Raw genomic sequence first — 27,741 nt, 5'->3', positions numbered from 1 at the left:
TCTTGAGCATTTTTAAGTTGTAGGTTCAGAAAGCAGTTTTGCTTATTCCTGTAAGGACTGCTGATGAGTTTTTGTTTGTTGATAGGGAAGCTGCACTTGACAATTGTTATCTTGCTTTTTTAGCTGCCAGAGGCCAAGGAAGGGAAATCCGAGGTGCCACCCACCAGTGACCTGCCATCGAACACAAAGGAGCCAGCCAGTGGCAGGTGGGGACACCCTGTCCTTCCTCTGGGCTCATAGCACTTGGGCCACCCTGCTTTGGTCACTGCATTTAAGTTGATTTTGACAGTTTGGTTTAATTCTTAGGAACATCTTTCTCCTGTGGATGTATGTGAATAAGTAGCTTGTTTATGCCACCCAGCTAGCAAATGAGAACTGCTTTTCTAAAAATTATTATTTGCTTAGAAGAGTAAATGTATTCATCTCTGCTTCCTAAATACAAAAATTTGGGGGATATTCTATCGCTTCATATTTATTTTGAAATATTCCCTAATTATGCTCACAAAAGTTAGGAGATATTTTATAGCTTCATATTCATTTTGAAATATCTCCTAATTTTTGTGAGCAGTATACCTTGTTCCTCCCATCCTGAAGCCATGGAATCGGATGCCTGTGAAATCACTGTGGGCCTTTGGGAAGAGAGAACCCTGAGGAGGCCCGAGGCGGGCTGCCCCTGCTCCCTGCTCCCCGGCCTCCTGGCAGGCAGAGGGGAGATAGAAGGGAGTCTCAGGAGTTGCTGTGGGTCTGTTCCATCTCCTGGAAGAAGTGGCACCACGCTGGCCGTTCAGACGGGCTGGCCTTGTAGAGGAAGTGCCGCCGCACAGCCTGTCCTCGTTCCTGCCGCCCGTGTACTTTCCTCATTCAGACTGGGCTGGCCTTGTAGAGGAAGTGCCACCGCACAGCCTGTTCTCGTTCCTGCCGCCCGAGTACTTTCCTCATTCAGACGGGCTGGCCTTGTAGAGGAAGTGCCACCGCACAGCCTGTCCTCGTTCCTGCCGCCCGAGCACTTTCCTCAGTCGGATGCTCCGTCTGTCCGCTCCCTGACTCCGGTTCAGTATCTGTGTGACAGGGTAGTCTTACTCTCTACCTTCGCTCCCTCTTTCTTTTTTCTTTAAGTGAGAGGAGGAGACTACCCTCTTTTAAACGGGGTGTAGAAAATCTTTCTTGTTAGTTTTTTTTAAAATCTACATAAACAATTACATTTTCTTTAGTTTGTACTTTTTGAAACATACATATCTACTTCAACAAGTAGCATTCGTTGGTTTAGGAGAAAAAGCCCAGTCCTAGCCAGAAAGTAACCGGGGCCAGTCGTGAGCAGGAGGAGGAACGTGGACGTGGGCTGGCCCTTTATGAAGTGAATGTGCAGCGTGGAAGCAGGATGTGGGGGAGCAGCAGAGGGAAGAACTCCCCGTTTCTAGAAAGGATTTAGGATCTCTTTCTTCTATTGATCCTAAATGGAAACAGCCTACTGCCTCTTCAGTAACTGGGTTGATGTTGACTAGGCCGGCAGAGGATGTGTCATCCAGTGATGAGGGGTCACAGGAGCTTGAAGAATCAATCAAAATGGATTCCATGCCAGCGGAGTCCCCGAGCCACAGCAGCACCACCTCGTATAAGAAGTCTCTCCGTCTGTCCTCAGACCAGATCGTGAGTAGTGTGCGATCCGTGTGGGTCTGGTGGGAGTGTCTTAGTAACTGTTTCAGTTGACCTGCTTCCTCTCTGTCCACTCAGTCTCAAGCCACACACACACTTTATTTTTTTTGTATGTGTGTGATGGAGACAGAGGGACAGATAAGGACAGACAGACTGGAAGGGAGAGAGATGAGAGGCATCAATTCTTTATTGTGGGTCCTTAGTTCATTGATTACTTTCTCATATGTGCCTTGACCGGGGGCTACAGCAGACTGAGTAACCCCTTGCTCAAGTCAGTGACCTTGGGCTCAAGCTGGCGACCTCGAGGTTTCAAACCTGGGTCCTCCGCATCCCAGTTCGACTGCGCCACTGCCTGGTCAGGCCACATTTATTAGTGAATTATTATTAATGCTCACAGAAATTCCCACCTCTTGGGACCACCGGGATCCCCTGGGGAACTTGGGATATAGCTTACTCTACCAGCCCGACTCCCTCACCTCAGTTTCTGGAATGCGCTGAGGAATCTGTATTTTTAACCTGTTTCCCATGAATCTTGCACATCTAGCTCATCACTGGGTCACCCACTATCTCACAGTAATAGAGAAGTAATATATTTTATTTAGACACAATTTCCCCTTTCCTATTTGTTTCCACCTATTTTCATTGTGAAATAGCTTTTTTTGTTTTTGTTTTTTTAATTTACAGAGACAGAGAGAGGGATAGATAGGGACAGACAGACAGGAATGGAGAGAGATGAGAAGCATCAATCATCAGTAAATTTTCGTTGCAACACTTTAGTTCATTGATTGCTTTCTCATATGTGCCTTGACCGCAGGCTTTCAGCAGACCGAGTAACCCCTTGCTCGAGCCAGCGACCTTAGGTCCAAGCTGGTGAGTTTTGCTCAAACCAGATGAGCCCGCGCTCAAGCTGGCGACCTCAGGGTCTCGAACCTGGGTCCTCCGCATCCCCGTCCAACGCTCTATCCACTGCGCCACCGCCTGATCAGGCAGTGTGAAATAGTTTTGCTGAGCCCTCAGTCTTAGGTTTGGAGCAGGAGCAGAGAGATTTCCTGTTTGGGGATCAGGAAAAGCTCTTGGAATCCCCAGCTCTGTTCAGGCGGTGGCTCCCTGAGCGCGGACCTCCAGGAGTCCTGTGCCCGGCCTGGGCCAGGGGTGCGGGCGCAGCAGGCGCTGTTCTGTTCTGTAAACATTCCGACTGTTCCAAACTGTGTTTACAGCTGATTTAAAAAAATTTTGGTTATAATGTTAATGCATTCTTGATGTATTTATATACATTTATGTTTATATGTTTTGGAGATTAGATTCCTTTTCACTTAACATTATATGTATCTTAGGCAATCTTTCAATGACTACATATTATTGGAAAATGTGACTTTTGATTGTAACGTAGATTCATCAACTTTTGAAATTCTGCCTCTGGTTTTCTTTATTCTTTTACTTTTTATAAAAGGCAAAACTGAAGCTCCAAGATGGCCCAAATGATGTGGTGTTCAGTATTACAACCCAGTACCAGGGCACCTGCCGCTGCGCAGGGACCATTTACCTGTGGGACTGGAATGACAAGGTCGTCATTTCCGACATAGACGGAACAATAACCAAGTAAGCAGGAGCTTGTGGGTGGCAGGGAGGGGAGGGGGCGCAGGGCAGTGTGTGGCCAGGCTGGGGCCCTCTCCAGGCACCCACCCTCGGCCATCGGGACTGCTCACTGAAGCATCCTGAGTGCAGTCCTCATGGGCTCATTTTATGAATGGAGGAAATGGGTGGAGCCACACAAATGTAATGATGAATGTAACTTTTGGAAGGATTTAGTTACTTGGTGTCCAGATTTTGTCATTAAAAATAAAAACTCAAAAGCTGTTGAGATTGAGGAGGAGGAGAAGGTGTGTACTGTGATTACCTCTGAGGATGCACAGCTGGCTCAGGTCTGGGTCTGCTGCCCGGAGCTTGTGGGTGGGTGTGTCTGAGGGGGCTCCTCACTGCACATCGCCCTGTCCACTGCCCCCCCCCCCCCGGTTTCTCGGCAGCGGGCATATAACTAAAAAGCAAAACACTTGTCTATTATGTGCTTGATTTCTAATACCTTTTCCTGCTTCTACCCTCGTAGGTCTGATGCTTTGGGACAGATTCTTCCACAGCTGGGTAAAGACTGGACTCACCAGGGCATCGCAAAGCTCTACCATGCCATCAACGAGTAGGTCCCCCGTCCCACCTGCTCATGTTCTCTGGGAGCTAGGATCTTGCTTTAAGAACTATCAGAAATGAGGAAGGGGCAAGGGAGATGTTGAGCGGAATACCGGGGGGGGGGGGGGGATGCATTCGAGGTGACACTAGAATCCATGTAAACACAATAAATTAAAATCAATAATAAAAAGTAAAAGAATAAAAAAAAGAACTATTAAAAAGCACACGTGGAAACCGTGCGTGCTCACGATCCAGTCAGCCCGACTCTGCTTTCCCGCTCCCGCCCTCCAGCCTCGCACGAGCGCGGTGGCAGCGACGCCTTCCTCTCGTTCTCACAGTGCTGTGAGCTTTAGCCATTATCTGTATTTCTATACAGCTACTGTGGGGTGTTTAGTTGTAACTTAGCAAGAGCAGTTTCAGTTTTGGTTTATGAATTGGATACTTGGGGACTTGTATGAGGAGGAAGCACATGCATGCATGGGGAACCCTTTCACCTGTGGGGCCTTCTGTGCTGGTGCAGCAGAGACCACGGGGCCGTGGCCTTCGTGGGGCCCTAATGTGTGTGAGTTAAATCAATTTGAAAATTACAGGGTCTTCAACATTAGTTGAGAATGCCCTAGTATGAAAGTGGCTTACAGAGCGGGTTGCCTTCTGCAGATTGTCTTTGGAAATAAGATCTTGTATAGCAGATAATTTAAAGATAGTCCAAGATGTTTGTTCTGTAATCTGCCTTTCATGGACTAGATGCTGAAGTCCTTATAAATTTAGCATAATTCCTAGTTGCATATATGTCTGGGTTTTTTCCATGGAAAGGTGAAATCTTTGTAATCCTGTTTTCCTGTTAAGTTCAAGAATTTTTCACAGTAAATGAGAGGATCTTTACTTGGATCTTTCATAAGAAAAGTGCTTTTTTTCCCCACCTTTAGCCATAGCACAATGGGCTAAAATAGGACACACTCTCTTTCAGGAACGGTTACAAGTTCCTGTACTGCTCTGCGCGTGCCATCGGCATGGCTGACATGACGCGCGGCTACCTGCACTGGGTCAACGACAAGGGCACGATCCTGCCCCGGGGCCCGCTGATGCTGTCCCCCAGCAGCCTGTTCTCCGCCTTCCACAGGTACCCACCCCCCAGCGGGCAGCTCCTCGCAGCACGGCGGAGGGAGGGCGCCGCTGGGCCTGGGTGACCGTGTGAGAGTGCGTGTCGGGCTGTCGCTTCTGTCTGTCTGTCTGTCTGTCTCGGCTCCTGGGCTTCCCCATAGCCTTGTAGGCACAGCTCATCTGCTCTGTGTCAGGCACGGCCAGGGTAAGTCCAGTTCTGGCAGTGGTCGTGTTTTTCTTTTTCCAAACCCCATCAGATTGTCTTAGTCATCAGGTGACTGGAAGAGAAGGAGAAAGAAAGATATCAGTAAAAAGGATTTGGAAACTGGGTGGTTGTGAGCACCATTTTTCAAGACCGTACGCTGGGGAAAACTACCATTTTGAATTTGGTGACTATATTAACAATTTTTTTTTCTTCTAGGGAAGTGATTGAAAAGAAACCAGAGAAATTCAAAATTGAGTGTCTAAATGATATCAAGAACCTGTTTGCCCCGTCTAAGCAGCCCTTCTATGCTGCCTTTGGAAATCGTCCAAATGTAAGTGTCTCCTCGGCTGCACATCTGCTGTGCGGGGTAAACTGAGAGTATGCTTTCGGGGGTAGCCGTGTCATAATTCTCCAGTGAGTTTAGAGGCGAAATGGACGTCCCACTAAACAGGTTTTCACTGCGTCTGCTTCAGAGTTCTCCCAGCAGGCAGGGAGGTCCTGTCGGTGGAGACCTGTCCCCAGGTTCTGGTATATGGTGAAGGGCACTGTCCTCTGTTTCTGTGGCATCAGTCCCTGTCTCCTCGGGTGGTTCTGACTCATGTTCTGAGTGGTTCTGAGCCATGTCTGGCTTCACCCCAGAGCCACGGCATACGTGCTCACCCTTAATCAGCATGCCCTTGACCTGCCTCCCCTTAGAAGGGCTCAGACCCCAGGCATGCGGAAGGGGCTACCCCAGCCTTTGGCAGGCAGAGGGACCCCACTTGCTCCAGGGTGCCCTGTGGCGTCTCCTTGGCGCCTACGTTTCCTGGATCCTCCACGCCCTCTGGGTTTGGCTCTACTTTTTGTTTGGGTTTGTCTAAGGCTCAGTCTCGGTGGCAGAGCTACACGGTGCCCAGCTCTGCTTGTTTTCCGTAGACAGTCTTCTGTTTGTGCGACTCTGGCTCCCGAGGAACCGGAGAAACGGCTCCTAATCTCTGCTCCCTGTCATCACCCTGCTTGATGTCTCCTGCAGGATGTCTATGCTTACACACAAGTTGGAGTTCCAGACTGCAGAATATTCACCGTGAACCCCAAGGGTGAATTAATACAAGAAAGAACCAAAGGAAACAAGTCATCGTAAGTATGTTTCTCAGCCTCATGCCCTGCAGCCGGGGTGATGCTGGGGACAGACAGAGATACTAAGTATTGGCCTCACTCAGCGTGTGAGAACTGCACCTGTCTTTGGAGGCTTTCCTCTCTGTCTGGGTGCTTTCTCCTCTGTTCATGGGGTCGCTGACTCCTCGGCCTCGAGGAGGAAGTCTGTGCCCGTGGAGGGAGGAGACGGGGCTCAGAGCCTGCCCGTCAGGGCACCAAGTGACCAGCTCCACCACCTGCACTCTGTGCTCTTGGGTCAGCTTCGCACTGACAGTGTGTGATTTCCTTCCCCTCCCTCCTCTCAGGTACCACAGACTGAGCGAGCTCGTGGAGCACGTGTTCCCACTGCTCAGCAAGGAACAGAATTCGGCTTTTCCATGCCCAGAGTTCAGCTCCTTCTGCTACTGGCGAGATCCGATCCCCAAAGTGGACCTGGACGACCTGGCCTGAGGCGGCCCCTCCAGGAGATCCTCATCTCTTGCCTTGCAGCTCGGGAAGGTGACCAGCACTTCTGCTGGACAGAGGACACTGGGCTCCCCTCCCAGCCACAGGCGCGGGGCAAGACCTGTGTGGACAGCCGCCCCCAGTAGGGACCAGGAGAGCGCCTGGAGCAGCAGGGGCCCCTCCTTCACCTCCCGGGCTTGGCGGGGCTGCAGCCGGCCCCAGCGGGAGAAGGGAGGGAAGGTCGGACCGAGGGCCGAGGCCTGGGCTCCTGTCACTGGTCGGTTCTCACACATGCGCTGTGTCAGGTTGTGTGCTGGGTGCTCCTTGATTGCATAATTTAAAAGCAAGAAAAAAGTGAAATAAGAGTGGACCAAAGTATTGCACAAAGTAAAGTGTTAAATTTCCATTGGGCAATTGAAAGTGTTTCTCTGTAAAATCAGGGCTTTATTAAGGGGATCAGGGTCCACCAAACTGCACAGGCCCCTTTAATGATGTTGGTCAAACCACCTGCTTACGTTCCTTCTCCGGGCTCCTCTCCCCTGCCTCTCAGCAGTGGGACAGCTGGCAGCTGGCGGGGTGAGGGGGCTCATGTCCCCGCACAGATACAGGCTCCTGGGGAGGAGGAGCCCCTTAGATCATCACCTTCTCATCTGTGAGACCCCATGACGGGAGATCCGGAAGTTACGTCGTGAAGCTAGCCAGCAGCAGCAGCTCTGCAGGATGTGCTTGATGTCTGCTTTCAGGGAGGCCTGGGAAATGCTGGAGTGCTCGTGCAGGGGCTCCTGGGCAGGGCCCGTCCTTCCTGGCCCTCAGCTTCTGAGCTGCTATAATGAGCTCATGTCCGAGTCTAAGCAGACAGCACCAGGGAAGGCTTCTGTCCTGTAAGCTGAGGCCTGGAGACCGGGTTGGGTGTTGACAGTCAACTTGGCACTAAAGCTGAGAGGACTGTTAGGGGAGCAGAGATGAGCAGACGCAGGCCTCCAGGTGAGGAAGCAGAGCGCGAGGTCAGAGCGGAGGCCGGAGTAGGAGCTGCCGGCTCAGGCCCACCCCGCTCAGGGTGGCTTCCATTTCCACCTCTGCTTGTACTGGGCTGGGGGCTCTCCTTGTTTCAGTTTATTCCACTCAAAATAACACTGATGTCAAGAAGGGAAGAGGCGGCGGTGGAGAGTCCCCGGTGCCGCTCGGCCGGCTTCCCAAGGGCACTTGGGTGCGGACAGCAGTGCGGGCCTGGACCCGGCTCTCCGTGCGGCCCTGGAGGCCTGTGTGCCGGAGCGGGCAGCACCGCGTCTGCCGAGGCAGGGCGGGACCTGATTGTCCAGTGAGTGTATCTCTGTACAGTAGGCTAGGGAAGCTAGGTTTTTACATGAAGTTCTGTCCTGTTAGTGAACTAGGTTCCTCGTAGAGTGACCGTGCTGGTACTTGATCTCATAGATGCTGTCAGTGTGTCCTCGGCTGCGTTCGCTTAGAAGAACAGGAGCTTGATGCACTTAACCTGAGCCTAGTCGGGCCTCTGCGTACGCGCAGTGGGAACATTTTTAACGGACACCTTCTGTCGTTCTTTTTAGGTTGTCCTTTAAAGAGCTTTTGACTAGACAGTTTCTTTCTTTGGACACATGGCCTTCCTAGAAGGTTCGGTGGGAGCCCGGGTCACCCAGCCCTTTCTCCCAGTGTCCATAGCACGAGGCTTTGTCATTTTGTCGCTGCAGATTGACCCAGTGGGTACATACCCTAGTTGACATGAGTGTTTGTCCTTATTTAAGGAGTCCCTCTTGCTGAAGAGTAGGTGATGACTATTACTATAGTGTTAGGAAAGTATTGTTTGTGCTGAAAACCCGTCGCCATTTGGTACAAATGACGTGTTCTTTCTGTGAAAGAGCGATGCCCTTGAGTGTGTTTGTACACAGACCCCACGGGGGTGAGCGAGCAAGGGAGCGTTAGCCTCGCGCTGCTTTTGCTGATGGAGGACGTGACGGGGAGATCGCAGGCAGAGGGGGCTCCTCCAGGTCGCGCTCAGCTGCTTCCCCGGTGCGACGGCCCTGCCCCCTGCCCGCGCTCCCACTCCACCTGACTTCAGTGTCTGCCTGGTGCACGTGCTGCAGCGCGTGTGGCTGTGGTGTCGTCATCTGCACCTTCCCTGGTGTTAGCGAGTACACGTGTGGGCCGCAGCCCGCCCGTGCGGCCTATGTGTGAGTCCTGTGTTTGCTGTGCATAGTTTTCAACTGGAAAAAGTAAAAACTGACTACTGTGACCTGCTCAAATGAAAGCTGCTGTCACAGGGAGAGCAGCTAGGGAACAGCAGCTAGTAAAAGACTGCAGTGCTTGTGCCCCGGGAGACCGCACAAGATCTTTTTTTTTTTTTTTAAGTGAGAGGAGGGGAGGCCCTGGCCAGTTGGCTCAGTGGTAGAGCGTCGGCCTGGCGTGTAGGAGTCCCAGGTTCGGTTCCCGGCCAGGGCACACAGGGGAAGTGCCCATCTGCTTCTCCACCCTCCCCCTCTCCTTCCTCTCTGTCTCTTTCTTCCCCTCTCACAGCCAAGGCTCCATTGGAGCTAAGTTGGCCCCGGCGCTGGGGCTGGCTCCATGGCCTCCATCTCAGGCACTAGAATGGCTCCAGTTGCAATGTAGTGATGCCCCAGATGGGCAGAGCATCACCCCCTGCTGGGCATGCCGGGTAGATCCCTGTCGGGCACATGCGGAGTCTATCTCTCTGCCTCCCTGTATCTCACTTCTGAAAAATACAAAACAAAACAAAAATACAAAATAAAAAAGTGAGAGGAGAGGAGATAGACTCCCTGGCGACCCCCGTCTGGGGCTACTGTCCTCAGTGCCCGGGGTCACACTTAGACCAGCTGAGCCACTGGCTGTGAGACGAGAAGGGGGAGAGGGAGGGGGAGAGAAGCAGATGGTTGCTTCTCATGTGTGCCCTGACCAGGGATTGAATCTTGGACGTTCATACGCTGGGCTGATACTCGATCCACTGAGCCACTGGCCAGGGCCACAAGACATTTCAAAACAGGTAAGAAGTTAACTCTCTCTTTTTGCAACTTGGTGAAAACAGACTTTGCCAGGGAATTTTAACATCTTTTCAATATCGTATTTACTCTAGGAAGCTTGTTTTCCTATTTTAGAGTGTGCTGGGTTTAGTGAAACCAGTTAAATACTGAGTTTTTGTTTCAAGTAAGTGCTCTTTCCAGGTGAAACCTATGTTTTTGGTTTGAAGGTAAGAAAGGGACGGGGAAACTTTGTTCTTTTAATAATTGCACTCTGTGATGAAGTATTTGATTATTAGGCAGCAGTGCCACTAATGAGGTTTCAGTTGTCAGAAATTAATTGTAAGCATCAGTCCAGTACTCTTACTTATGGCAAAGACCATCGTTTTAAGATAAATGGCTCATATTTTCGTCCAGTGTTTGATGTTCAAAATAAAATGTTACAACAATAAACAAGCATAAACTGAATGCATTTGACTCTTCCCTTCAGAGGACATTTAAACCATCTGTGTACTCTTGCCAGAAATTGTTGATTTCCATAAATTAGCATTTTGATCTTTGCTGACACTTAAATTTGTCTACAGAAAGGACTTCTTTTTGGTGCTTATTTTCATAAAACCTGACTCCAAAAGTGAGGCTACACCCTCAGGAACTAACCTCTTGCTTTGTAAGTTCTGCCAGGGAATGATTCACTTGTACATATGTGATTTCTGGTGTGTTCTCACTGGAGTCCTCTGGGCTGTGTTTCCCTCCCACCTCTAGCCCTTCAGGGTCCCTTGAGAGCCTGCTCATTAAACCCTTCCTCGGGGTGAATACTACTTAGCAATCCTGATGTTTTCATCAGCTCAGGAGTCAAAATGAACTTGGATCAAAACCCCACACCCACACATTATTTAAATGAGCATCTTTTTATCCCCTCAGATCGCTGGGCCTTGCCAGATGCAGCATGTGCTGAGCGCCAGAGCCCTCCCGGAGTGCGCCTGCCTTCATGTGGGAGCGCCCCTGTCCTGCCACGGGCCGGGCCATGGCCGTGGGCAGAGGTTGGGGAAGGGATCTCAGCTTTTGAGGCTGTGCTTTGGGAAGAGAAAGGAAGTTCTTCACAGGGAGGTTGATTATAAAGGAAATGGCTTTTGCCCCCACAAATGGCTTCAAGCACTTTAGGGAGGAGCCGCATGGGCTCCATCCCTGAGCTCTCAGAAGGCCTGTGTCAACTGTAGCTTCCTTCTGCTGCCCTCGGCACCCCTTAGAGTTTGCCCGGATCCTTCCTTGTCCTTCCCTGACAGGGCAGTGAGAGGAGGGGAGGCCCTGGCCAGTTGGCTCAGCGGTGGAGCGTCAGCCTGGCGTGTGGGGGACCCGGGTTCGATTCCCGGCCAGGGCACATAGGAGAAGCGCCCAATTGCTTCTCCACCCACCCCCCTTTCTCTCTGTCTCTCTCTTCCCCTCCCACAGCCAAGGCTCCATTGGAGCAAAGATGGCCCAGGCGCTGGGGATGGCTCCTTGGCCTCTGCCCCAGGCGCTAGAGTGGCTCTGGTCACGGCAGAGTGACGCCCCGGAGGGGCAGAGCATCGCCCCCTGGTGGGCAGAGTGTCGCCCCTGGTGGGCGTGCCGGGTGGATCCCGGTCGGGCGCATGCGGGAGTCTGTCTGACTGTCTCTCCCCGTTTCCAGCTTCAGAAAAATACAAAAAAAAAAAAAAATGCAAGCGTGGACTTGAGTGTGTCTCTGATCACAAATATCTCTGTCCTTTCAAACCACAAATCAAAACAGTTGGAGACGAGGTTAGAGTCACTGAGAGAGCTAGATTAATGCGCTAACATGGAAATAATTTCAGGTGCAGTATGCATTGATTTGCATTCTGTATTGCTCGGATTGTTCTGTTTTCAGTCATTTCAAGTGTGGCCATTCGTCATGTGTCACGCGAGGAGAAACAGCGTCCAGCCCTCTTTCTCTGCTCACCGTAGGTGCCCTCCCTGTTTCTCAACAGCAGCTCCTTCACTGAGTCCTCACGGAGGCCCAGGCCTTGACCCACTCACCCTCCCCGGCTTTCAGGCCCGCAGCCTCCAGCCGGGTGATGCGTGGTTTCTCTTGGCCTTTCCATTCGGAAAGATGCTTTTTCCTACATGGAGCCTGATCGGGTGTTCTTCCTATTTCGTCTTGAAGTGAATGCAGGACTTGCTGCAGTTACTCTACCTTGCCTATCTGGGACACAGCTGAAATTTACCTGTTTTTCAGTCAGTGAGTCAAAATGCCCTGAGGGAAGACACGTGTTACTTGGTGCTCTCCAACCGTCTATGGTCACTGCCTTCCAACTGTCGCACATTTATCCCCTTTGGCACCGAGTTAAGGTCTTTTCCAGGGGGTGTGAGGACAAGACGGCAAAAGCATTTGTGTGCCAGCCGGGTTTCCGAAAGTGCGCCATTGCCCTGGGGTTTTTCCCATGAGTCATTGCTAGGAAGCCAGCGATCCTCGGACAGCCGCCCTTAGCCAGTTCCCAGCAGGGAACAGGGTGAGAATGCCACTCCCACCCAGCCCCTCGGGTTCCTGGGTGCTTCTCCCTCGCCTGGCGGTGGGGGTGAAGGGGAAGGCTCCCCTCTGCAGTGGCCAGTGGCCACCCTGTCATCTACCGGCAACAGCAGTCCCGGACAGTCCAAAGTGATTTTTATAGCATAAGCACATGTGAGGCTGATTCAGGCCACAGGAACGTATCTGTGTCCACATCTTTCCCTGGGCTCTGGGGGACTCACCTCCCCCAGTGGCACTTGAGTGCCCAACAGATTGTATCCACCTGGTGAACAGAGACCACCTGGAGCTGAGGGTCTGGTGTGCCTAGCGGATTCTGAGGCTGCTGGAGGGGGAGGAAGGTGCCTGCACTTCCCGGGACAGAATGTGCTCTCCATGGGGGGAGGCCGGCTTCTCTCATGACCTCAGCGTTCATTTGTGTGCTCAGCTTTATGTTGGGCCTCTTGTTGCCTGGGAATCCGGGGCTCTTAAAGCCACGTCTGTGTGATGTGGGCAGCCAGCGGTCTCATTAGCGTGGGCAGCTGCTAATTAGATGTGAATTTTCAGCATCCCCTGGAGGGGCCCCTTCAGCTGCAGGGCTCACTTGGGGCCTGGACCTCCCAGCACATCTGGTCTGTCTTTACAAGCAAAACAGAACCAAGAGCGCATCTTGGATGCTAAGGGGTAAGTTAATGGTTCAGATTCATTTACTCAAGCTTATCTTCTACAGTTACCAAAAGTCAACTACCTTCCCACAGTTTACTTTTAGCAACAACTCTCAATCCATAAGGCACCAGGTTTAATAACTCGAAGTGGTTTAGTGGTTTTACATCTTTATTGATACTCCCTGTCTTTGCACTTAAATAGTACATGTCATTCAAGGAGCCCAACAGCTGCACAGACAGTCTCACTGGATCCCTTCACAGGTGCTGAGCCCTGGTGAATCCGGCCTGGGGCGGCCCCGACTGGAATCCCAGGTCTCTTTGTGGCCACGTGCCACTTCAGTGTTTGAACTTCTCTCCTGCACGCAGTCTAAGCACAAAGCCAGCAGGGGACAGGCCTGCTCTCAGGTGAAGACTAGCCACTGGGCCGGCCAGCCTCCTCGGACTGCATCCAGCGGCTCGCCTTCGTCAGCAGGACGCGATGCTGCAGCCTCGCCCTGCGGGGCGGCCCTGGAGGCCCAGCGTAGGCCCACGGGGAAAAGCCAGAGATGGGACCGAGGAGGACCTGGCTCGTAGTAGGGGCGTGTTCGTCTCTTCAGCTGGCCTGTGGGAGCGACAGAAATTGGTGCCCACGTGTTTCGCTCCCTGCTGCATGCTGGGGACTCTGGGGTGTGGTGGTGGCCCCCAAAGCCAGATAAAGCCTTTATCTTGATAGAGGTGGTGGGATGTTGGCAGAAAACTAGACCAGTGCTCCAGTTACATACATAAAGTGAATATATTAAAGCTTTCCAGGTCTTATGGCTCTTTCCCCCGTGCCCTAGATGGGGGAAAGGAACGGGTATAAGAAAACCCCACTAAACGTGGAGTACATTTCATCAAAGTCCGTGTGAGCTAGCCTGCCCCCCGTCACCACGATGTTGACACCGTCCCCCGCTTTCAAGTGCACGATGAGGTGGAACGCTCCTGGGCCCCCGCACGTGTGCAGAGCCCCTGGGGGCCGGTGGTATTCCAGGAACTCTCTCCGGTAGCCAGCCGTGTGCAGCTGGGCCACGCTGGCGTTGGAGACGGACAGGACGGCTTCCACATACGCGTCCCTCTCCGGAGTGAGGGTGGCAGTGATCAGGTAGCGCCCGTCATATGGAGCTGTGAACACCCCTGGGAGGAAGAAGGCAGACACTTGTGCTCATGTGACAGCATCACAGCCCTTTGAGACAGCTTACCAGGTCTCAGGAGAGGGAGCCTGCCTGCATCTGCCCAACCGCACGCACTGCTCTTGGCCACTCACCCTGTCTGCATAGCAAGATCCACTGCCTGATGCTTGTCACATCCAGAAGAGGATAATACTGCAGAACCCCCGGCATCTGGCCTACTATACCTCACCTCTGCCCAGGGCAGCTGCAGGGGAGTCCTGCCCCCTGGGCGCCGTGCAGGAGAGCCCTGCCCCCGGGCGCCGTGCAGGGGAGGGCCCTCTGGCCTTGCTGGGACGGAGCTCAGTCTCTACCATTTCTGGCAGCCCAGTCCTCCAGCCTAGGCACTGGCCTGCCTGGTGGAGGTGCAGGGCTGAGGCCCAGTGTGTGGCCTGCTACCCCGCCCCTAAGGTGCAGTGGGGAGGCAGCAGCCGCCCAGGTTCCAGCTGCCTTTTGGGAGGGAGTGTCCTCTATCTGAAAGTAGCCCAAAGCTAACTTGGAACCACCACCCAGCTCTGCTGCTGGGCATCATGTCCATAAAGCCCTGCACTGCCCTCTGAGGAGGCAGGACCCCACAATGCACAGAGCTTGCCATGAAGCTGGGGGACAACCACAGCCGGTTCTCCCGTGGAGGAGCCGGTTTCCCACACGGGACCAGCGTGTGGGTGGCATCCGTCAAAGCCAGAAATTAGCTGATTTTCACTTAGTCCAAAGTCCACAGGTTCTGGGCCCGGGGAGGCAGGGGAGTGGTAGTAAGGGGCGTGGAGATGGCGTGAGAAAGAGGAGAGGTTTGTAGATGTACCGACTACAGAGCAGCTGCAGGCGGCCCCACAGTGGAGGCACGTCCCACGCCAAACCTGCCGGGAGCAGCCGCTTTCCCTGGGCTCGGGAGAGCGCCAGCCTGGGAACACGAAGCCCGTGCCAGGAGCTGACAGCACGGAGGCCCCGGAGCTGAAGAGGAATCTGGGTTCTGGGTCTCCACTCGCCCTGAAAAATGCCAGGCCACCCAGCCTTCTTTCCCAGCTTTTAACTGTCTCCTAAAGCTCCAGGAGTCTCCCAGGGCACCTGGGCCTGAGAGCAGAGTCGGCCAGCGCTCCGGACACCGGGCCTCCACGTTCCCTCCGTCCACCTGAGTGGGGCCTTGCTCGGAGCCACCAGAATTTCCTTCACTGAGGACCTGCTCAGTGAGAAGCTCTGGGCCGCACATCCTGGGATCGTGGGAGAGTGTGGGTCACCATTCCTGCTGGCAAAGGTCCCTGACCTGTCGCAGTGGACAGGCTGTCCCCAGTACCCAGGCAGCACGGAGTGGGGGCCGTGGAGGAAGCTGTGCTTGAGAGCAGAGAAGCACTTCTCCCACGCTGGCTGGCTGCTCGGGCCTCGGGAGCTGTTAGACGCAGGCTCCCCAGTGCCCCTGCAATCAGCCTGGAGGATCCGGAGTTCCGTTTTCCCAGGCTCTGCACATGATGGATGCTCACTGACACTTAAGAACCACTGCCCTAAGAACAGGTGGGATTTGGCCTGATGGCCAGGAAGGGCAAACAGGGGCGATGGCCAAGAAGGAACTCGATACGACCTCCTGGAAGTCCACCGGCCATTGCGCATGTGCACACAGCCCTTGGAGGATCCACGCTGGCACTCAGTCTGCTGGCATTTGACAGGAGGTCTCCGGGCTCCTCAGGAGAGAACCCCCGAGGCCGCCTGGGCCCTCGGCACCTGCCTCAGAGCCCACCCTGACTGGCCCCAGGCACGCCTGCAGTTGTTTCCCCAGGGCTGCCAATGGCCTTGCAGGGAAGCACACACAGCCCCTGGGACACGCCCGTGGGGCCCTGACCCGCCTTCCCTTCCACCGGAGACCAGATGCCCAGGTCTGACCTGGTGGCAAGGGCTCTGCCTCCAGTCCCCAGGGACAGAATCCCAGGCTCGGAGGGCGGGCTGGCGGGGAGCCCCAGAAGCAGGATCCTAGGGTGACCCGTTCTTGTGGGCTGGGGGGGACAGTACGGGTGCCCCAAGCAGACCGAGGCAGCTAAAGTGGTTCTGTCCCGGAGCAGGAGACCCTACACAGGCCACTCTCCCGGAAGGGATACCGCCCTTTTGGGGGCTCTGTTCATCATAAACCACAAGCTTCTCCCTGAGTGTGGCAGGGCGGGCTAATCTCCCGCTGGCCTGCTCCAGGTGCGAGGACGACATACTGACAGAGCCCCTCGTGGCTGCACAGTCAGGGACAAGCCACGGCGAGGGCTGGCGTGCTGACTGGAGACTCACTGCACACCCACCGGCCCTGCAGCCCGCGAGCCGGAAACCTTTGCACCAGACCCGCAACCAGGAACAGCAAGGCTACCAACTGCCCCTCGAGTGCCGGCAGCTGCTGGGGCGTCTCCCCCAGGCGGCTCCACTCCCATGACCCCGGATAGCCCGCCCGCAAGACTTACCAGTTCTGGGGTCATACACGTCCCCGTCGTTGACCAGCACCTTGTTAAAGAGGACGACGCCTCCATCACTGGGGAAAGGCTTCTGGGTGAGCCCCGCAGAGAAGGACACCAGAGAAGGCACTGGAACCCCTGGAACAGACAGGACGAGGGGGTCACAGGCCGGTGGTGACGGGGCCTGGGTGCCTGTCCCGAGAGGCAGGCTCGCCATTGGATTTTTGTCTTCAAATGAAGCACGCAGGGGCGGGAGGACAGTGGAGCTGCGTGGTGGGACAGGCACTGCAGGGGTCTACGGGTGACACTGCCTGTGTGGGTGGGCGGGGCGGGGGCTGGATAACGGGAATGCCAGGGAGCTGCTTGCTTACTGAAGAACCAGTAAAGCCTGGAGCCCCAGGGGGCTGGTCAGGGCCAGCCTAGGCTTGGGTCCACCCCGTGGTCCTCTGGGCAAGCTCCACAAGCTGGAGTCATGCACGAGGGGAAATCTCATGTCTCCAGCATGACTCGGACGCTCTCTGGGGAGCCAAGTTTGCAGGGCTCCACCCACTGCCGTCAGCAGAGGCTGTGCCTGCAGCTGGCTGGTGGGGAAGGGCTGTGCCCCCGTCTCCACCCACACAAACAGCCCAGAGGGAGGAGGACACGCGGGGCAAAGGCTGCCCTGGCCTGGCAGACGCACCTGGGGCGGCTATGGGAGGTGACTTGAGGTAGCCTGAAAAACAAAATGGGAAGGGAATGGAATATCAAAATTCTAGGCAGCCCCTCATCTTCCAGAGCCCCTCTTTCTCTCCCTGCTCCTCGTGCTATTTCTTTAACTAGACAAAGAGCAAGGGCACCCACTCCAAGCCACCTTCCTAGGCACAGATGCACCTGCTGCACTGGCTGCTCACTAGCCCGCCTTTCCCTGGAGCAGGAGGGTCTCCTGGGGGTGAGCTGGATGAGGGAGAGGAGGCGCTGGGCTTCGCAAGCCATGGAGAGAGGTCCACAGACCGAATCGGGCTATGTTCATCTACCATGCTCCCCCCCTAAGAGCACTGTCTGTCCATGGGCTTCACCTGGATGGGTGGGTGGGTGGGTGGGTGGAAGGATGGATGGGTGGGTGGATGGGTGGGTGGGTGGGTGGGTGGAAGGATGGATGGGTGGGTGGGTGGGTGAGTGGGTGGATGGATGGATGGATGGATGGGTGGAAGGATGGATGGGTGGAAGGATGGATGGATGGATGGGTGGGTGGATGGATGGGTGAGTGGGTGGAAGGATGGATGGGTGGGTGGGTGGTTGGGTGGGTGGACAGTAGCCCAACAGTGTATAAGCATCCACGATGCATGAAACTAATAAAAAAACAAACTGCTTAGAAAATATTTGTTTATATGTCATAGCCCTGAGCCTCAGTTTCCTCATCTGTAAACAGAACGAACAACTTGACAGTGCTGTCAGGAGAGCCATAAGAAATCGAGTGCCTGGTTTAGTCCTTGGCACATGGTGGGGATCCCACAAATGCTTGCTCCCCTTTCCTTCCTTCTCCGGCCTTTACCCGACACCACCCCACCGCCGCTGCCTGCCCCGGATGCTGCCGACACAACTTGCACGGAGCACTGATTAGCCGAGCGCCAAACTAGGCTTCCCTCCCTCACGCTCACAGAAACTCCGAGGCCAGCGCAGGCCACCCGGCCGGCGGCTGTCTTTGCTGCTGCACACGCGCGCACACAGCACACATCTGGTTTCCCGGGAGCGCTTCCTGCTGGGGGATCAGTGAGTTCTCCCCGTGGCCTCGGGTTTCCAGCCCATAGGTGCAATTCTAAGACTAACTTACTGCACTGTCCCTGGGGTGCCCGAGGCTTTGGGGGTTTCAGCAGCATGAACTGGTCCCTCAGGATCGCAGCACCTTTGGAGAGCTAAATTTTGGACCTTGTACCCTGAACCCTCAAAGCCCCTGCAGCAGACCCGGGAGGCTCGGGCCGCCCCTCCGCGTAGACACACCCTCTGCGGCTCAGAGGGGCCTGCTGGCCAGGAGCCTTACCTGGTGCTCCTGCGAAGCCTTCCGTGCTGGGGACGGGCACCTGCCCAGTCTGGCCGTCCACCCCGTGGGGCAGGCCCCTTCCTGACACGCCCATCCTCCCCGGAGGCCCCGCCTCGCCAGTCTCCATGAAGACCCCGCTGGAGCCGGGCAGCGAGGGCAGCCCTGTCCAGCCGGGCCGCGCTGGCGGGGGCAGTGGCTGCTGGGGTCTCCTGGGCAGAGCAGGCTGCTGCTGCTCAGCGTCCTTAGAAGGTGGGAAGGCACTGGGCCTCGGCGGCAGTGGAGGGGTCAGCTCTGGATGAGATGGCTCCGTGGGGACCTCTGCCAGCTGCGGGGGCTTCTCGGGGACCTGGGGGACCTTCCCTCGGGGCGGAGGCGGGGGCGCTTCTGAGGGCTCCTCCGCTGAGCATTTGGGAAGTGGAAAGAAACACAGAGTTACAAACCTCAGGTTTTAGGGAGGGGGGCAAGAGAGATGTTGAGGGGAATATGGGGGGGGGGATGCATTCAGGGTGACCCTAGAATCTATGTAAACACAATTAATTAAAAATTTTTAAAAAAGCATTGTTGTAGCATCATAGTAAAAATCAGAGTGTCAAAAAAAACCCCACCTCAGGTTTGACTGCTCGGCCACAGCCCCTCGGTGAGACCGAAGTGTGTGCCTGGGCAGCTGTGCTGTGCTAGCACCAACCCAGTTGTGGGCATGGGGCGCGGGGCCAGGAGCAGCGGAGCAGCCCCCTGCGGACAGCCTGCCTGCCCTCCGGAAGGGGCCGCGTGTCCAGCTGCCCTCTGGCGCCTGGGGGCCGTTACGAAGGCCAGCGGCAGCCCCCCTGCCCTGCCCTGCCCAGGGAGCGGCTTTTCAGCCTCCCAAAGTGATGGCTGCACTCTCCAAAACCAGCACCAAGAACTCCTGATTCCACTGCGTAACACACCAGACGCACCACCCATCAGTGCAGGCAACCTGCTGCCTTACCTTCCCACCACTAGCTCGTGGACGGCTTCACCAGCTGAGGGCGACCCGGGGAGAGACACCGAGGTGGCCCAGGCAGGTGTCAGGGAGCTCCAGCCACCTCTGCAGCAAGAGCGGCCCCAGAGCAGCAGTGGGGCCCTCGCCTCTCACCACAGCCTGGCCGTCACCAATATAGGAAGCGTCTCTTCACACCTTCCTGCCCTCTTGTGATGGCGCTGGGACACAACTGCTGCCCCCAATAAATACGTTCTTGGAACTAGCCTTCCTTACCTAAAAATCACCAGGACTGGCCAGATACCACCCTCAGAAGCCACCCCCCCCCACACACACACACACACACACACGCACACACACCGCTCTGGGCCCCCAGGGTGCCTGCAATCCCCAGGTTCCGCAGCTATACAATTTTGTCCTGGCAAAATCGGTGACTGCATTCTGACCCACTGTCTAGTTTAATTTTACTATTAAGGTCATTATGGCACATTAAACACACACTCTCTCTACCCACAGAGCTGGGCTGCTCAGCCACCCCCACCCCAGAGGGAGCTTGTTTCTCACCCCGCCTTTCCTGCCGAGCGCTCCGTGAGAGAACTGAGCCCTGCAGAGAGCAAGGCGGAGGGACCCTGTCCTCCATTCTCCCAAGGAAATACAGAGCTAGGACCACTCTAGATGAGAAGGTAATTCATGCCAATCAGTGGAATGGGTCAGGCCCAGTTCTCTCCAGGACCCTGTTTAGGAAGGGTTGGATTAGAGCAGGGGTCCCCAAACTTTTTACACAGGGGGCCAGTTCACTGTCCCTCAGACCGTTGGAGGGCCAGACTATAAAAAAAAACTATGAACAAATCCCTATGCACACTGCACATATCTTATTTTAAAGTAAAAAACCAAAAATGGGAACAAATACAATATTTAAAATAAAAAACAAGTAAATTTAAATCAAGAAACTGACCAGTATTTCAATGGGAACTATGGGCCTGCTTTTGGCTAATGAGATGGTCAATGTGCTCCTTTCATTGACCACCAATGAAAGAGGTGCCCCTTCCGGAAGTGCAGCGGGGCCGGATAAATGGCCTCAGGGGGCCGAATGTGGCCCGCGGGGCCGTAGTTTGGGGACCCCTGGGTTAGAGAAACAGGCAGAGGGATTCGGACACGGAGGTACCAGCCACGGTAGAGGACAGGGAACAGTCTGAAGACACTAAGTCACAGTCTGCACACTGAATTAGGAGGCTCCCAGCACCTTTCTCCTGCTCAGCTTCCAGGATACTTATTAGCTAGCTCAGGTCAGAGATAAAAGGGACCTTCAAACAGACTCCAGAGGGAAGCCCACAGGCGGGAAGCCCTATCTGTGCCTCATCTTTAAATATGAACCACAGTCAAGATCACTTGACGTGCAAGGAAAGCCTTCAATATGAAAGATCCAGACCAAAACAGCCATCCAACCAACTAAGGCAAAGGAACTCTGAAGAAACAGTGCAGGAAAATAAACATGTTATACCCTCAGAGAAACAGAAGACATCATCCAAGAGGCAAGAACAGACTGATATAAAAAATAAAAAAAAAAGGACCTGGTAAGGATGAGACGTTGCTGATCTAAAATATGCTTGCCAAAAGGAAGAAGATTTAATGAAAGAGTTGGTAGATAAAATCAAAATGACCTTTCAGAAGATAGGAAGACAAAAGGATGGGCAATAGGAGTGAATAAGAACATTAGAGGGTCACCCAGAAGTCTTTGCCAAGAAAAACTGGGACGTAGGGATGGTGAGATGGTAAGGAGAGAATTATCAAATACATACACAATTTTTCACACTGAAGAAGATAATCCCAGCGCAATTCTTGAAGAAAGACCCAAACCAAGGCATATTCTGAACACTGAGGATAAACAGGAGATCGTATAAGCTTTCAGGGGAAAAAGAGTTTTTCAGGTGACTTTGAATGAGAAGGGGCGCATCAGGCTTCTCAACAACAGTATTAGAAAGTGGAAAACGAGACCAGCGCCTGGTAATTTTGAGAGAACTTCATTATTAACCTTGAATTCCATAGCCAGCCACAACCGTCCGTCAATTAGACTACTAGAAAAAAGACGTGTTTAAGACATGCCATATTTGCCCTGGCCGGTTGGCTTAGCGGTAGAGCGTCGGCCTGGTGTGCGGGGGACCCGGGTTCGATTCCCGACCAGGGCACATAGGAGAAGCGCCCATTTGCTTCTCCACCCCCCCCCTCCTTCCTCTCTGTCTCTCTCTTCCCCTCCCGCAGCCAAGGCTCCATTGGAGTAAAGATGGCCCAGGCGCTGGGGATGGCTCCTTGGCCTCTGCCCCAGGCGCTAGAGTGGCTCTGGTCGCGGCAGAGCGACCCCCCCGGAGGGGCAAGCATCGCCCCCTGGTGGGCAGAGCTTTGCCCCTGGTGGGCGTGCCAGGTGGATCCCGGTCGGGCGCATGCGGGAGTCTGTCTGACTGTCTCTCCCTGTTTCCAGCTTCAGAAAAATAAAAAAAAATAAAAAAAAAGACACGCTATATTTATAAACCAAACAAAACTCTCCCTCAAGCACAGTTTCTTAAAAAAAAAAACAATTGAGCCTGACCAATGGTGGCTCAGTGGATAGAGCATCAACTGGGATGCTGAGGTCCACGTTTGAAACCCCAAGGTCGTTGGCTTAAGAGCAGACGCATCCAGCTTGAGCACGGGATCATAGACATGATGCCAAGATTGCTGGCTTGAGCCCAAGGTCGCTGGCTTGAGCAAGGGGTCACTGGTTTGGCTTGAGCCCCCCAGCCAAGGCACATACGCGAAGCAATCAGTGAACAACTAAAATGCTGCAACTACAAGTTGATGCTTCTCATCTCTTTCCCTTCCTGTGTCTGTCTATCTATCTGCTCTCAAAAAAGAAAGAAAGAAAGAGAGAGAGAGAAAGAATTGGAAAATGTGCTCCACTGAAACAAGAAAGTGAACCATGAAAGAAAGAAACTTTTTTTTCCTTCTTTTTTCCAAGTGAGAGAAGGGGAAATAGAGAGACAGACTTCCACATGTGCTTCTACCTAGATCCACCCAGCAACCCTCGTCCGGGGCCGATGCTCTGCCCATCTGGGGCCATGCTCGCAACTGAGCTATTTTTAGCATCTGAGGTGGAGGCTCCATGGAGCCATCCTCAGGGTCTGGGGCTGATACATTCAAACCAATTGAGCCATGGCTGCAGGAGGTGGGGAAAGAGAGGGAGAAGGAGAAGGGGAAGAGAAGCAGATGGTCACTTCTCATGTGTGCTCTGACCAGGAATCAAATCTGGGACATCCACACCCGTCCAATGCTCTACCACTGAGCCAACTGGCCAGGGCTGAAAAAAAGAAAAAAAGTAAAGAAAAGGGTCTCAGACAGGAAAGCGGTTCAGGAAATTTCTAGGATGGTAGTGAAGGAAGTTTCAGCCTCCTAGCAAGACTAGAGAAGCTGTTCAGATTGGATGAGGAAGAGAATTCCAGGAGGGGAGTCAACAAATACGATTCATTTGATTCCGTGGAAAACTGTATTAAGAGAATGCTGAAGGGTGAGAAGACTTCAAAACAGATACATAAAATCTAGCCAATAATGCAACACTACTATTAATTCAGCAAAAAAGCAAAACCGAAAGTGTTAGCTATGATTGAGCTGTTTACCTCATAGTAGCATCAGGATTGACTTGATTTTTGTGGAAGCGGGAGGAGGGGAAGCAGGGAGACATGAGAGACTCTAATATGTAGGCCGTCTGTAGCTGATAAGTAATATAATCTATAACATCTAAATACTACAATCTACAATATCTGCATAGAGAGACATCTAAAGCTAATAAATCAATTTAGCAGTATGGAGGCGAGCGTCATGGGGGACGGGGACTGAAAGAGTGGCACGTGTCTGCCCCCGAGAGCGAGAAGGGCGACGGGAGGTGTGGGGCAGTGATGCTGACTTTCCTTATAAGAGTCTCAGCACTACTTTTCCTATTCGTATAAATGTAATTGTAGCAGACACTCAGCACGGGCCCGTTTCTTCCTATCCCTTCCCGGCATGCTTAAGTCCGTTGCTTTTCCATCTTCTCTTCCGCCCTCCTTACTGGTTCCTGGTTCAGAAGTCATCCTTCCTTCCCAGGCACATTGCTGCCCAAATCTGGCATCACTCCCGCCTGCTCACCCCCCTTTCCTCCCTCCCCACCAACTTCTCCCTTTAAGCCTCAGTGTAGGTGTCTCCTTCTGAAATTCAAAAATATTTTTCCTCAATCCTAAAACCCTCAGTGAATTACAGTCAACCAAGTACCTTAAAATAGCAAAGTCTGGCCCCTCAGACAGGTCCTTCTTTTTTTTTACCTCTTCCCATCAAGTCCTGCACACCAGCTGTCACTCTGAAATCCAGCCATTCTCCTGGTCACCTCATCCAGGCACTGAGAGTCATAGCTTCCTCCTCCTTCTCCCTTAACTAACACACATGCATACGCACATGCATGCACGCAGGCACGCACACACATGCACACATCTGTTGCTAAGTCCAGCTGATTTTAATTCTGAAATATTTTGGCTCCTTCCTCCACACTTTTTACACAATGCTCTTTAGAAAGCATTTGAGTCACCTTCTCCCTGCTCAGAAATCTTCAGTTGTTTTCCACTGCTCATCAAACCAAATCGAACCTTATCCGTCTGACATCCCGAGTCCCCACTACCTGCCCGTCTCCTCCTGCAGGCTGGATTCAGTACCTCCGTGGTGCTCTGAGCTCCATTCCTTTGTGCCTCTGCCTGCACTGTTTGCTCTCCCTCAGTGGCCTCTGCTGGCTCTCTCACTGAGAGAAACCCACGGACTGAAAGAGTGGCACGTGTCTGCCCCCGAGAGTGAGAAGGGCGATGGGAAGTGTGGGGCAGTGATGCTGACTTTCGTTATAAGCGTCTCAGCACTACTTTTCCTATTCATATAAATGTAATTGTAGCAGACACTCAGCACGGGCTCGTTTCTTCCTATCCCTTCCCGGCATGCTTAAGTCCGTTGCTTTTCCATCTTCTCTTCCGCCCTCCTTACTGGTTCCCGGTTCAGAAGTCATCCTTCCTGAGTCCCAGCTCACACACCACCTCCTCCGTGAGTCGGCCCAGTAGGACCTGAAACATTCTGTGTCTGAACCATGAGGCTCTTTGGGCCTCCAGAGGTTCTTTTACTTTCTTCTCTTTACTCTCTTGCTGGGTGATGAGGACACACTTTAATGATCTTTATCCCCAGGGCTAGGCACAGGGCCTGGCACGTGTAAGTGCCCAGTGAAAAGAAGGAGGCTGGAAGTATGGCACGGACTATGGGCCCCACCCACATTCCTGCCAGCCATTAAACTGGCTCCCTAAGTTTGCCAATGACTGCCACTGTGGGGGCTGCTAACTGGTCACAGAGACAGTGCTAGCTCTCTCTTTCATGGCCATGACTCCCTCAACACTCAGGCCCATCACACCGAGCGGAATTCAGAGGAAAAAGCACAAACAAATACAGCGCTTGGGCCAGTCTCCACTAACGGCCTTGGGGAATCCGTCCACGAGAGCTGGGCGAGCTGACTGCTCCGAACCTCCCATCATGTCACAGCAAAGAGTAACAAGAAGGCTGCAGGGACGGACGGCATAGCCCCGGCCTGGCCTCCGCAGCGTCACGTGGCGCTCCTGATTTACTACAGTTATGAGAGCTGAAACAAAGACTAGACAGTGCTTTGCTCACTCTGGGAAGATAACTCCCTGGCAGTCAACGTCTTTCTGAACTGAACATATGTTTCTAATTCAGAGAGTGACCTTTTGAATCGAGTTCCTAGGAGCCCAGGGTTGCTGCCCTGCTTTACTGCGTGGGGAGTGGCGAGGAATGGGTCAGCCACACGTGTCCTGGCTCCGGCGCTGAGAACCCTGCCCTGTGGCACTGTCCTGATGCCAACATGTGGCCTCATGCCACCGGGAGCAGGTCAGACATGACACAGCCTTACCGTGGATGGACCCGACACTCGGGTAATGAAATCCACTCCCTCTCCTTTTAAGTTCTTAGTAAAAGCCGATTTCAATTTTCCTAGAACAAGGATCTGCCTTTAAAAGTCCTCAGAAACCCATGAGGCTGATGCGCTAAGAACATGTGTCTTCTGGCTTGTCAATGCCCTGTGTCTCTGACAAGAGCCGGGTAGTCTGTCCCCTCCTGCAGCCACCCAGGGACCCAGAGGCAGGCCGGCTGCACTGTGAATTTAAGTCATAAAAATTAAGGCTCTTGAGCATGTTCCTGGCACCTTAGTGGTGTCTCAGCACTGAACAAGAATCTGTGCAGACAGACACTGGCCTTAGACATTAGCGTCAGTGTCACGCGCTGGCTGTGGGAAGGCCGCTGAACCCTCGCAAGTCCTTAGCCCCCTCTGTTACCAGGTTAACCTGGCCACACCTCCTGTCACCCAGGCAGCACTCAGGGCCAATCAGATGACGGGCGGGGTGTGAGCATGCTTCCCCAGTGGTAAAACACAGCCAGAGACAGTGCAATTCCTCAGAAGTCAGGTTCCAGTGAAACGCAATCTGCCCGGCATCTGGAGCACGTGTCTGCAGACCAAATGCTGCAGCCACAGAAGTATTTTAAAGATGTCAACCAAGAGAACTGGCTTTAAAAAAAATTCATCACATGCTGACATGGGGTAGCAAATTGGTGGGACGCAAGATGTGCTACATTGAGCAGTGAAAGCGCAGTTCCTGGGGACAGGCCCAAGCCAACACTGACCGAGGTGACAAACGCCGGCTCACCCTGCTCACCGGGCAGTTAGAAGCAACTGCAGCCCCCATCACAGACAGGGTGGGCCGCCGCAAGGGGCTTCTTGAGGAAATGGTCACCGATCTTCCTTTCAGGAAGGCTGAGGTGACAGCAGGTGAACTTGCCCTCTAAACGGAGGACAGGTAAGTACATGAAAGGCTGACGAGGCAATCAACAGAAAACCTGGCTTGTCCCCTGATGACACAGGGAGGGAGCGCGTGTACTCCCTGGAATGGCTCCCCCCTCACCAATGGCAGCCTAAACGCTGCTTCTGGCTTTGGTTGGAATGAACAGAAAAACACCCTCCCGCTGGTACCAGGGAGCACAGTGCTGGAGACGGCACAGAGGGGGCGCTGACTCTTCCCGGGAAGGCAGAGCCAAGTGGGCCGAGCCTAGAGGGCGAGTCCAGATGGGACCACAGAGAAAGCCCACGGAGTCAGGCTAAACAGGGAAAATGGGACAACTTCTAACACTTCTAACAAGGACAACACTGAAATACAGTAAGTCCCCGAGTTACAAATATCCAACTTACATACCAGTTCTACTTACGAATGGAGCACCACAAGGGCTATTGGTAATCAGCTGCAGTTAGACATCAGCAAAATGATGTCATCGAGTTACTCAACTCCCAAAGAACTAACCAGTGAAGACCTTATGGAGCTGGAGCAGCAGATGATAGCATTTAGGGAAGAAAACAGGAACTTAGAAACTCCTGAACCAAAATGTTTTCTACAAAAGAGCTAACTGATGTTCTTCATTTTACTGAAGCAGGAATGGTAAAATTAGAGGACCAAGACCCTGATACACAGAGGTTCACCAAAGTTTACCGCACAGTTACTGAAGGCCTGAGATGCTACAGGGCCATTTATGATGAAAAGAAAAGCTCTGTGCAAACCTCCCTGATGCCTACTTCAAGAAACTGACTCTTGCCTGACCCGGCAGTGGTGCAGTGGATAGAGTGTCAGACTGGGATGCAGAGGACCCAGGTTCAAAACTCTAACGTCGCCAGCTTAAGTGCGGGCTCATTCTGCTTGAGCGTAGGGTTGCTGGCTTGAGTGTGGGATCATAGATATGACCCCATGGTCGTTGACTTAAAGCCCAAGGTCGCTGGCTTGAGCAAGGGGTCACTCGCTCTGCTGCAGCCCCCTGGTCAAGGCACATATGAGAAAGCAATCAATGAACTAAGTAGACTAAGGAGCCGCAATGAAGAATTTGATGCTTCTCATCTCTCTCCCTTCCTGTCTGTCTGTTCCTACCTGTCCCTCTCTCTGTCTATCTCTCTGTCCCTGTCACACACAAAAAAGAAAAGAAAGAAAAAGAAACTGACTCTTTCTAACACCAGTCCCATCCTCTTCAACAAGTCCATCATCTTCTGCATCATTCAGGATTGCTTAAGGTTGTATTTAAAAATATTTAAGTGTCCTTGCTGGTTAGCTCAGTGGGTTGGAGCATCGTCCCGAAGTGCAGAGGTTGCTGGTTCGATCCCTGGTCAAGGCACCTACAGAAACAGCCTGATGTTCCTGTTCCTGTCTCTGTCTCTCT

The 27,741-nt window shown here is 53.3% G+C and overlaps 2 protein-coding genes across 3 annotated transcripts in view; one reads left to right on the top strand and one right to left on the bottom strand.

The window, feature by feature from the left end:
- LPIN2 (lipin 2) overlaps positions 1–10,173 on the top strand; it is a 96,325-nt gene extending 86,152 nt beyond the window's left edge. For both annotated transcript variants that reach the window (XM_066247574.1, XM_066247573.1), the window contains exons 13-20: positions 124–206; positions 1,503–1,647; positions 3,104–3,252; positions 3,758–3,844; positions 4,802–4,954; positions 5,357–5,471; positions 6,153–6,256; positions 6,580–10,173. In XM_066247574.1, coding sequence (XP_066103671.1) covers positions 124–206; positions 1,503–1,647; positions 3,104–3,252; positions 3,758–3,844; positions 4,802–4,954; positions 5,357–5,471; positions 6,153–6,256; positions 6,580–6,724 — 981 coding nt within the window. In that variant the 3' untranslated portion in view covers positions 6,725–10,173. The remainder of the gene's footprint in view (positions 1–123; positions 207–1,502; positions 1,648–3,103; positions 3,253–3,757; positions 3,845–4,801; positions 4,955–5,356; positions 5,472–6,152; positions 6,257–6,579) is intronic.
- A 2,853-nt stretch (positions 10,174–13,026) lies between these two features.
- Positions 13,027–27,741, bottom strand: part of EMILIN2 (elastin microfibril interfacer 2) — a 54,445-nt gene continuing 39,730 nt past the window's right edge. The window contains exons 5-8 of the mRNA XM_066247096.1: positions 18,489–18,887; positions 17,151–17,183; positions 16,481–16,609; positions 13,027–14,019 (exon numbers count right to left, since the gene is read on the bottom strand). Coding sequence (XP_066103193.1) covers positions 13,682–14,019; positions 16,481–16,609; positions 17,151–17,183; positions 18,489–18,887 — 899 coding nt within the window. The 3' untranslated portion in view covers positions 13,027–13,681. The remainder of the gene's footprint in view (positions 14,020–16,480; positions 16,610–17,150; positions 17,184–18,488; positions 18,888–27,741) is intronic.

This window comes from Saccopteryx bilineata, chromosome 11 (assembly GCF_036850765.1).
Source record: "Saccopteryx bilineata isolate mSacBil1 chromosome 11, mSacBil1_pri_phased_curated, whole genome shotgun sequence".
NCBI classification, from domain to species: domain Eukaryota; kingdom Metazoa; phylum Chordata; class Mammalia; order Chiroptera; family Emballonuridae; genus Saccopteryx; species Saccopteryx bilineata.
Note: the sequence above shows the minus strand (reverse complement) of the source record. Positions and strands in the feature narration are given on the sequence as shown.